Below are 12596 nucleotides of genomic sequence, written 5' to 3' on the forward strand. Positions count from 1 at the left end.
GCAGAGTTTAAATTTCTACTCTCTTCAGGATACCTGTATAAATAAATAATGGCTATACAAAATATAACAAAATAGTGCAGTGAAATGAGTTATATCTTCATACTATATACGCATTTGCTTCAATGTTACATGTGGCTATGTTATTTTTAGTAGTATATTTAAAAATACCTACTTTCAGAGCTATTATTAAAGTTGTATACTTCTATTTTTGGTAAGTACAGTAGAGTTTTGATTATCTGACATAAATGAAGATACTAGAGAGTCAGATAACCAAGAATGACAGCGAATCAAAAATCCTGTGAAATAAGTTGTTAAATACTTTCGAATAAAAATATTATATACCAAAAACTGCTGTTCCATTATATACTTTAAAACGTTATAAATATATTTCTACGAAGGAAGTATACAGGATTTATTATACAGTGGCAACATGGGTATAACAAAAGCGATTGGCAGTTTTATTCCTATTTGCTACTAGTAAGAAATACCAATACAACTGCAAATCGCTTTTAACTTACATATGGTGCCACTGTAGAATAATTCCAGCAGGTATCGTCTTAGGGGTTATCACTTTAGCACGTTTTCGTTATTTTCATTGTTCCAAATTAGCACGGAAGGTCTTCTATACACTAAATGGTTATCGGTAGCTATCTCTAATTCGTAATACCGTGAAAATTTAAGTTGGTAGACATGTCGATCAAATTCTAATATGTTCGTGATGCCGAATACAAGCGGATAAAGCCGGACCAGTGCCATCTAGTCGGTAATGAGCCGAAAACAAGAATTTTGTATTGACACGTCAGATATACATAACCTACAATTTTATTAGTCATGTCATTGCGATTGCAGCAAAACAGTCAGATCTTGCGTCTCAATTCTCAATATATAAAATTGACGTAAGTACTCTGTCTCCGTTCTCAAACTCAGCGAGAGAGGGGCCGTTAAAAGATATCACCTTTTGACAGTTCAGATGGTTTAACTTTTTTACATAATTAACCGCCAGAATACGTAAAGTGATAAATGTGATATGTTTATTACAATTAGCTCTTATTGGATGTTAAGTGATATGTTAGAATAGGCCTGCTGTATACTTTAATTTATTAAACATACCAACTGTAGCTTAAACTGTCGACTAAAGGTACTTGAAAGAAAATTTATTTAAATTCTAATTGATTTTAATATTTTATCAATTCATTTAAATCGTTTTTAGCGACTGGGTTGCCACCGGTGAGTGTCCGAAAGACACTGAAAGGCCAAAACCTGTATCGCTAAAAACCTGGGAATACAAACATAATGAGAATCGAGTTACCTTTTGGGTGCGGCTATTGCAATGTTTAATTCCTAAATGTGGAAAATTATGGAAATAACAGTTCAAATGTTATTTTCAATAGTTATGTTGGTATTAAAATATTCATTCAAGTTTTTCACGCAGACGAAATACGCATTTATTATTACGAGAACATTCAAGCGATCTTTACTTTACTTGATTTTTATGATCTGACCGTCATTAAGTCGTAAATCTAAATTGACTTCAGTCTTGATCTGGATTGGCTTTCACATTTCTTACGCGTTATATTATGGTAAAAATGACTCTAATGGAATAATAGGATTCTCAAATTAATTAGAATATGGTCAGATAAACAAGACTCTACTGTTGTACTATTTTGATTTAGCACCATGTAACACTGACAACTAAAAAAAACCTTTAAAATGCTATATACATACAACCTTGTAGTATTGAAACTGTGAAGTATGTCGATTTTCGTGTGCGTAAAATATTTTTTGGTCTTTTTTCGTGTGCAATTAACATGTATTATTTTTATTAAATTATTTGTTGTCTTTCGTACTGAAAATACATTTTTTTGCAGGGATAATGAATAAAAACAAAGTGGACAGCGCACGACTGCAGCGCCAGGCGATATTAGATGAAAAAATAAAAAAGTTTCTTGCGGTGAGATAAATGAACGACCGGAAAAAAATGAGCGATGTTTCCTTATATATTATTATATATCATGTTATATATTATATTATGTTATATATATGTGCGAAATGAGTCAGCATCTTACCGTTGTATTTTTACTTCGGCAGGTTTCAACGTGTTGACCAACACACATTGGCAATCATCGGCTTTGTTTAATGGATTGCTTAGATAATTTATTAATGTATTAATAATGTTCATTATATGTAAAATAAATAAATTTGATTTGATTTGATAATGAATTATATTATATATAATAATTTTATTACTTGCAAGCCAATATTTAAACGTAAGAAAAGGTTTATAAGTACATTAATTTCTTTATAATGTAGTATTAAACTTGATTTTAATTTTAGACCAAAAAGCATCAGATATACGACAGAGCTTTTATATTGTATAATATAATTAATTAATTAGTAATTAAATTAACTGCAAGTTATTTCACCCTGTAGGATCATAGGTTTGCAATATAATTTTCTTGCCTAATATTCTTTGAACAAAAAACTTGAGCCTTCAAAATGATTTATATACAATCAACCATCATTATAATATAGACAATAACCAATCACGTAAAGTAGCAAATGACAATATTAGCTTAAAAAATTAATAAAAGCTTAATTTCTAGTTTTCGATGCTCACTTGCGAGTGATCGAGATTACTCGTTCAAAATGTCGATGTTGCGGAGAATGTAACTGAACAAAACAGGACATGAATAAATAAAATAGAACATGAAGAACGGTGACAAAACAGAACAGTGACAAAACAGAATAATCAGAGGACAAATTTAATAAAACATCCATTTTTGTCATTATCTATTTATAAATTAAATACTTAAGTTTATAAACTAAATATATATATAATCACTGTTTGATTTTGATAGTCATGCACAACTCCGCAGAATTGTTAAACTCATTATTTCGTTGTACCTAGTCAGCCAAGCGTTTTGAACACATTAGATTGATTGAGACGGGATATACCTAGTTTTGCCGGCAACACCGAGTTGAGTCCCATTTAACACAATAACTGCTGACCTGTTAATTAATATTTAATTACCTCCCTTAAATATCATTTCAATATTAAATGTTATATTTTTCCTGAAAGGTCATGGTTATAATATTTATCTCTGTTCTGTTTTTTCACTATTCTGTTTTATCACCGTTCTGTTCTTCATGTTCTGTTTATTCATGGAACTGGCGAAAAAATACAGAATGCTAGGCCACCTCTTGGATAGTGTGTATGGATAGGGAAGAACTGCCAAGCCATGTCAACCATATTATGTAGGGCTGGCTTCAAGTTGTCTTGTAACAAACACTACTGCAAAGTGTTTTAATCCAGTCCCTTGCAAACAAATCTCAGATTATAATAATGTGAAGCTTGCTACAGATTAATCTACAAATCATTTGTATAATATTATGTTTTATCTGTCATAAAAAAGGTTTAACTTCAACATTTTTATTCGTCTTATATTAACTTCACTTGGACTTCATATTATTATGTATGAAGGGCATTCATTAATTAGTTATCTACTTCGATATAAGCGTCCCTCGTAGTTCAGTGCGTAAGGCGCTAGGCTTATATTCGGGTGCTTCGGGTTCGATTCTCGGTGAGGTCAAAATGTATGTATGTGATTTTCTCAAAACTTGGGTGTTAGTGATTGTTTCACTTATATAAATAATTACTGGGCCAATTAAATAATTTATTATATAGAGCAATAAATAATTGCCTAATTTTATTACTTATGTAAAAGTCTGGTGTCAACATCGTTGTCAACACATTGAAACCCGCTGAAGTTCTATAAAATATTTACCTATTACGTTGTTATTTAAATGTTTTTTATCAATATCATCTATCTCTCTCTACTTCTGTATGTGTGTGTGTTTTTCAGCCAGGTTGTATTTATGTCAATGAAACTAATACTATATTATGATATTATATTGCTAATGGTTTGTTATGAGGTGTTATTTATATATATATATATATGCGTGTGTGTATGTATTCTATACACATACCAAAAACACTATCTAAAAATATGCTATCTCTATTTCTATCTGTCAGTGTTTCTCCCTCTCTCTATCTACCTCTCTTTTGCAGATTTACTTTTTTAATTTTTTTTATTTAAGCATGTTTTCACTGTTGGCTTTTGATATCTCTTTTTAATATTTTATGTATACTGCAATCTACTTTATAATATAAAAAGATAAGCTATAGAATGCAACGTTTTTCAGTCACACTTTTTTGTTCAAAAACACCCTGTTCACGCCATACTTCCCGTATTCCCGTATGCTCAGTACACACGCTCGATGGTTGTACGCTCATTTGAACATGTCTGAACGTGTGTACCATCTCGCGCGATGTTTTTTTATTCGATATCAAACGAGATAGAGCAAACGGCTCGATGCGAAAAAGTTTCAAGGCCGTCATTCTTGCTCGATGTTCGACAGAAATTCGCTCGTCCTCCATGGGTCAAGAAGCTTTAACGGGTCTTGGAAGATTTGGCACCGGGACAACTGGGCGCCACTTTTTTCGAAAATAATTGACATTGGGTACTTATAGGTACCTTTAAAATATATATTTATATTTCAATTATTATATTATGATTTAATACTTGGTGTGAATTTAAATATGCACACGTAAATAATGATTTAATCGTCCATATGTTTAAGTTTCAACGAAAAAAGAGTTTTGTATTTTTATATAAAGCCTCAAGCATGATAATTCTCAATCCGCAATAAAAAAAACATTATGTTAAGACCAAAATGAATTAAAACTACTAAATAGTAGATAGAAACTGATAAAAATTCCTCGTCTACGTACTGTATAAAATCGTAACCAACGTTTATTTATTTCATTCGACAGTGCGGCGACCAATTGTCCTGGCGTCCAGTTGTCCCATTCCCGCTTTAACTGAGCGTCTTGTGTCGAGCTGCTCAAGCATGTAGACGCAACGACGAGCATACTTTCAAGTCAACATGTTCGATCGAGCAAAACCGTCGAGCAAGAATGTACGTGTGTACTTAGCAATAGATTTGAAATTCGGTACACAACTACTAATACGGTGATAATACCTATTATAACAGGAATTAGGCGGTTTGGTATTCTTCACATAGTGGTCTTCATAAAGATGCGCTACCTGTAAGCAACAGTGAGATAAAGTGAAAAATGACGATTTTGAGATAAGTGTGCCAATCGATTTCTGATAGTTATTATACGGGAATGAGACAACTGGGCGCGAGGACAATTAGGCGCCGCACTGTCGAATGAAATACATATACGTTCGTTACGATTTTATACATAAAGTAGACGAGGAATTTTAATCTGTTTCTATCTACTACTTAGTAGTTTTAATTTGTTTTGCTCCTGACATAAGAACTCTCTTTTCGTTGGAACTTAAACGTATCACAATTAAATCATTATTTACGTGTGCGTATTTAAATTCTCACCAAGTAGGTATTAAATCATAATATAGTAATTTAAATATACATAATAATATAAAATATAATATGGTTATATGTAAGTTGTACGTATTCAGTTCATCGTGGGGCACTTATTACGTGAAACATGAGTTTGTATAACATTTTATCAAATGACGAGTTCTTTGTTGAACATTTCACCGTGGAATACATTTGTACGTATCTTACAAAATGCGGCGATAGTTTGCAAATAGTACTGTTCCAATTAGATTAACCCTAACTTAACCTAACCAAACCTAGTAAAGACATCTCATGTTGTAGCATACGTATAAATATACTCCACGGTGAAATGTTCAACGAAGAACTCGTCATTTGATTAAATGTTACACAAACTTATGTTTCACGTACTGCGGCGCACGAATAAATGTCCTGCGGTGAACTGTTTACGTACAAATTTCCGGATACGTAAATATATATTTTAAAAGAACCTATAATTATTCATGAACGTCTATTTATTTTTGAATTTCATTTGATTCCGTGGCGCCCAGTTTTCTCGGCGCCTAATTGTCCTAGATCCTATTATACCTAAAAAAAAACATTAAAGTTCAATTATCTCAACATATTTTCACTGTCGGTGTAGTATTGTTAAAATTTTATAAACTTCTAAATTTAAAATATTCGTCTGTGACCGTTTAAACCATCCTCAACACATCGTGCCCATTTCACACTTGCACAATATAGTAATTTACCTTACGTATACTAATAATTTATATAGAAAGTGTATAATTATTGCAGAGTTCTAAAATCGTCCACAACTCATTGTGTCTTTTTGCTCATTGAGCTTGTTCAATGTTTATAATCACAAAAAATACTTTTTCTTCTTTCCATACCCATATGGACATCACACGGGCGACACGGCGCCCCCAAGAATTCCTGTCACTCGCCAGTCTTTTTGCATCAGATCATGTCAACATGCCAGGCTTGAATAACATGCAAGCTAGGTTAAAATTATTTTGAAGCATCCGTAACACGTGGCTAAAACCAGGTCCAATGTCACTTCTTGACTTTTACTGTGGTAAAAGACTACTTGACCCATTATCTTATTTTCTCATTAGTCCTAAAGTCACCCAGCGTATACCCAGTATAAACGGATACTTTGTGAAATATAATTTATATTTTATAATTTGTGAAAATATATTTTCATGAACAGAAATCATAAGTGTAGTATGATAGTACACGGCTCTAAGCCGCATGCAGTTTCAGTCTATGAATGGCCTCCAGGACAGGGGCTATTGTACAATTTGTTTGCACAGTGCGTTGTTTTTAAAGGTTACATGTAAGTTGTACGTATGCAATTCATCGTGGGACACTTATTCGTACGCCGCAGTACGTGAAACATGAGTTCGTATAAGATTTTATCAAATGAAGAGTTCTTTGTTGAACATTTCACCGTAGAATACATTTGTACGTATCTTACAAAATGCGGCGATAGTTTGCAAATAGTACTGTTCCCTAACCTAACCTAATCTAACCTAACCTAACCTAACCTAGTAAAGATATCTCATAAAATTCACCACATGTTGTAGCATACCTACACATATACTCCACGGTGAAATGTTCAACGAAGAACTCGTCATTTGATTAAATGTTACACGAACTCATTTTTCACGTACTGCGGCGCACGAATAAGTGTCCTGCGGTGAACTGTTTACGTACAAATTTCCTGATACGCATGGCCGAACCCGGACCAATGTCGGTTCTTGACTTTCACAATGATAAAAGACTGCTTGACCCGTTATCTTATTTTCTCATTAGTCTTAAAGTCACTATAAACGGATACGATCAGATGCTTATTACTTTGTGAAAATATATTTTCATGAACAGAAATCATAAGTTTAGTATGGCACACGGTTCTAAGCCGCATACGGTTTCAGTATATGGATGGCTTTCAGGACAGGTGCTATTGCACAAAATTGGCGTTGTTTTTAAAACCAATGCTAGACGATTATAATGCAGCCTATCGATTGTTTCATGAATGGCGTCGATTGCTACAGCTTATCTGTCAGTTTTATATCAGTAGATCGTAGCTTAGATATTGATTTATACATAATAATATAAAATATTATTTTTATTAATACGAAGATATCAAACCCTGGCAGTGAAATATATGCTTCGATTGTTGTATGCATGCAAAAGCGAGAAGAAGACCTTGCATTTTATGAACACATAATTTTTTGGTACTGTTCGGTTAAAGCGGATACAGCGGAAAACGCATTTTGAAAATAGCCGATAAACTGGATTATTTGTTAGGTTAACCTAACCAAACCTAACCTAACCCAACCTAACCTAACCTAAACTAACCCAAACTAACAAATATTCCAGTTTATCGGCTAATTTAAAAATGCGTTTTCCGCTGTATCCGCTTTAACCGAACAGTACCCATTTTTTTTCTATTTACTCTTTAAATGTTGTATTGGCGTTGTGTGGAATCTTGATATTTGATGTTATTTGAAGAAAAAATCATAAATCATATTATTGTCGAATGGTAATACAATAACTCTTCTTTAATGCTTTTGCGTGTTAAATTAATTTATTATTATATTTACTTATATCAACACTACCACAACATATTATTAATGCGAAAAAACTATTCTATATTTGAATTTTCATCCTGTTAATCTAATTGAAATAACATGCACCACGCCAAGCACGATGGTTGAGCAACATCAAAGAAACACTTTAGTTATGGGGAAGATGCATGTAAAATGTATGTAGACCTCAGAGTAATGATATATAGAGAGCGCATATTGTTAGGAAAAACGAAGCCGTGTTTTTTTGCGTATAACGCACAGTAGAACGTCGATTTTTATATTAACAACTTTACTTAACTATGAATTAATTATACCATCGTGTTACTCTTAATACGGCTACGAAATTTATACACAACATAGTTCAGCAACACGTGCTCGCAGTTTTTAAATTAATGTAATCAGTCAAATAATAATTTACCGGCGACGTTTCCAAAAAATATTTAATTCAGCCATAGAATTTCTATCTTACTCTAACGCATAGTGCAGAGATATAATCATACCGAATGCTTACTCACTCGCACTTATGGTTCGTTTTTGTTTAGGCCTTGATGTAGACTTTCCTTTTCAGTCAGCTTTTTCACTTGGTCTCTCCAGCGCGCCGACGCTCTTCCTCTGCTCCACCTTCTCCGGAGACTACCCAAAACCACCAGTCTCTCCAGGTGGTCCGATCCGACCCGAGCATTGTATAAAAAAAACTGCAGAATCCCTCTTAGACATATTGTCGAGAGCCGTTCCTTTAACTGTAGTCTGTGGTTAATTGACTTTAAAATACGAAGCATTGCAATACCATATTTTGAAGGCATCAATTGCCTTCCACTCCTCTGCTTTCAGGGTCCATGACTTGACAACATACAAACATATGGAGAACACAAATGTTTCCAACATAATTGTGTGGCTATTAAAAGTCCTCGATCCATCCATATTGAGACATGTCATCTCATACTTCGCAATCTGTGCTTCACATTCGCGTTTTCGGATGACCCATCCCATATTATATACAAACTTGTCCGTTATATATATTATAATTATCTAAATATAATGAAAAAAAATATAAATAAATTAAAAGATGAAGTGCAAATTTTAAGGTACCTTTACACGATACGTTTTGTTGTCCGATCAGTTAACTCTAAAGTCAGCACTAAACACAGTTAAGTAGATAGCTTGGTGCCAAAACTAGTTGGCCCCACTAGCCTTTAAATCTAAATGTGGGTACTTACCTCATTTTGATTGAAAATAAATAAGTTAGCCAGGTAGTTATTAAATCATGTGATATAAACAACAAATATTTGATTTAATCGTCATAAAAGCAATTTTATAATAATTAGCGATCATTGCATATTATTCGACGCTCCATGCACTTATCTAGTTTGCCACTATTTGGTGGCGGCACTACAGATGTTAATTTGTTGGTTATTAGCATGTCATTCTAAAATAATTCAAAAATTGAAATATGTCGTTTGATTCCTAATTAGGTAGATCAATAATTTTCTCTGTGATGCTCAATTGTAGTGATCTGGTGTGTTCCCAAGTTTATAGTGTATGTATTATGTATTTAAGATAACGTATTAATTGTTTTGTTTTGGTACGGTTGAAATAAGATAACTCTCTATGTGTTTTTATATTAATATTATATTTTCTCTACACGTCACTACACTTTAGCTGTTATCTTCCTTCAGCTTCGGTTACAACGCACATAAAAATACTAATATATATTTTTTTGTCTTCTTATGTTAGCTATCCGGCCAAAAAACGGACGCATTTTAAAATAACCCCCTTAATTTTATTTAAACCGAACGCGAATATTATTTATTTTCACCCCCTTTTCTGTTTTCTTTTTTTTGATCGCATAGGCAAACTAGAAAACTGCCTGACGCGTCTACGACCAGGGGAGATCGAGGCTTCCGTAACGTCAAAAAATTACTATAATATGTCAAACCACAGCAATGTGCGAAAAGACCGGGTCCCTTACAATAAGCCCTATATTCCACCCCCCGAAATCAAAATGGACTCAGAGCAGCAACGAAGCACGCAAGGACACAACTACGACTATCCGCCAGAGAGTGGAATGTACGATGAAGACTTTACGAATTTATATAAAGACAAAGCTATTCATAAAAGTGCATACGGATGGGAAGAATCGTCAGGCGATAGTAGACGCTTCACCGAGCGTAGAAAGAAGACTGTTAGATTCGATGGGCACGATGGTAGCCAGACATTCCCGAGAGCCACAGCGCACGCAAGAGAGCCTGTGACTTACCAGGCTAGAGACTGGGCTACCGTAAGAAGAGAATGTGACAGGCAAGGGTCACAGGATTCTGCCACGAAAGACTCGGGAATTGACACCTCCAGCACCTTCACGTCCAGTGAGGACTCTAACAGAGGCGACGGCCCCAAGGTACAGAGACAGTTAGCACGTCGACGATTGACTCTTATAGAGAATAGCGTTTGATAAATTACATAGCGTTACTTAGGAAATTATTAGATTTATACCATAATATTCACATCGGTATTAGACAATTTACACGTTGATTTATAGTTGAAGTATTTTACAGAAATTTTAGTAATCAGTTATTCCCTTCCAAACCCCTAGCAGCACATTTATGTACTCGGCGGTACACCCTAGAACAAAAAGTGACCTTCTCCATAACTCCAATCTGTCGATTCTTTCTTTTAATTACCAGGCCTTTCCATTTTGTTCCAACCTTATTTACTACAGTTTTTTCACCCATTCCTTGGTTTGTCTCTATACCGCTTTTACTGGATTATCCATATGATTGGCACATTCTTTTGTGTTCTATCGTTTGGTTTTATTAACGTGTTCTTCTCAACAAAATCGAAACAATTGACAAATTGTTACAATTTTATTACTCAGTTGGAGCACATAAACATCCCATGGCGTCTCCAAGAATCCATATCGCTCGCCTGTCCTGTCATGTCTTTTTGGATTATACCGTTGGTCTGAGTATATGCTATGTGGATAAATTTTAGCGACTTTCTAGAACGCTTGAATTTCGATTGGTTTGAAATACGTGGTCGAGCCAGATCCGACATCGCTTCTTCACTCTCTGTATGATGAGAGGCTGCTTGGTCCTTTCTCTTATCTCCTCGTTACTCTAAAAGCTTAGTATATGATTGCTCTGAGTCTTTGCAAAGCCGCAATGTCAGAATACAAACGTTTTACTCACAGTTCATGTTTGAAAAAAGCTTGGAATAAGTATCTGATGTTTAAGTACTCATTATCACCATCTGTTAGGCAAAAAGTCTCTGTACAGTCTCAGTCAATGGTACACTTTACCAGTCTATACATTCATTATTGGCTCTAGTATTGGCCTCATCTAGTAAAAATATTGTTATGGACAATCCAGCACTTTTCTTTCAAGTTATTTTTACTGAACATCTTGAAATTTTCTTTGGTGCAGTCCGGCAGTCTCAGTATTGACATACAAATCATATGAATTCCCAGGCATGCGTACATAGCCCGTTGGCTTTATTTGTAGCTCTTAAGGGGGGACATGCTCAGCGTAGGGCAAAATGGAGCTTTTGTTCTATTTTCAAAGCATGATCCTGGACATACCTAAAACGTTGTAGACAATCTATTTATATAATTTTGAAGCCTTATTATCCTTTATATTTATTTTAAACATTTGATGACTGCATAAAGTATTTTTATTACATAAAATAGTATTCTTTTAAACCTCTCGCTCTAATGTTTTAGAATACAGTCATATTTTGGTACATAACTGTGCAGTGGTGTTAAGATTTTTTACATTTATTAATTTTTAAACGCATTTATAAAACCATAAGTATAATTTATGACGAGATAATTTTAGTAAAATATTTACGATACAAAATTATATTGATAATCTCTGTGATCCCAAATTTGACAAGAATTAGGCATTTTATTATTCAAAAAATTGGCAAGATTAACACATTTGAAGATAATTCTAAAGATACTCACTATAAGCTATGTCTTTGACCATTTAAGTGTGATAAACATCCTACGAATAATGATTGCTTTATGATAATTATTGACCTTAGAATAAGGTAGTGTTTTTTTGAAATACGCCATTTCTATTGTCATCCCCCAGTGGTTAAGCTACAACATATGGCCATGCTCTGAAAATAGAAAAAAAAGCTCCATTTCGACCCACGCTGAGCACGTCCGCCCTTAAGCATTGTATGTACCTTCATAGCCAATACATACATTATTGTGGGGTTGCTGCCAAAAGTTGATAAGTCGATAATTTAGTCATATATACGTCGATAACAACGGATTGTGTGTCTATATACGAATATGTATGCTAGAAAAAAAATAAAAGGTCATCTGATATGTAAAACATGCACATAAAGCACAAATAAATAAGCATTATGCCTGATTTTAGAGGGCATGTCAAACTTTAAAATTGTAATTACTCCATAACATGATTTGGAGACTTACCAACTTTTGGCAGTAACTCGTCATAATGTTTATGCATTCATTTAAGGATCATGATCTTTTATGAAATACCTTTAATTCTCACAGTTTACGATGTTTCGTAATAACCTTCTTATATTGATGATTCTGTACTGTTTAGTCTTTTTTCTGCTGTTTTATATTGAAGATTGGCGACAGATTTG

The 12596-nt window shown here is 33.8% G+C and overlaps 1 protein-coding gene across 1 annotated transcript in view; it reads left to right on the forward strand.

Annotated features, from left to right (window-relative positions):
- Rim (Rab3 interacting molecule) overlaps positions 1-12596 on the forward strand; it is a 205762-nt gene that overhangs the window by 66836 nt on the left and 126330 nt on the right. Inside the window, exon 4 of the mRNA XM_085951592.1 lies at positions 9830-10374. Within this exon, the coding sequence (XP_085807718.1) occupies positions 9830-10374 (545 nt within the window). The remainder of the gene's footprint in view (positions 1-9829; positions 10375-12596) is intronic.

Source organism: Rhyacophila brunnea, unplaced genomic scaffold (genome assembly GCF_057557595.1).
Source record: "Rhyacophila brunnea isolate RB1 unplaced genomic scaffold, BYU_Rbru_1.0 scaffold_24, whole genome shotgun sequence".
Taxonomy (NCBI): Eukaryota; Metazoa; Arthropoda; class Insecta; order Trichoptera; family Rhyacophilidae; genus Rhyacophila; species Rhyacophila brunnea.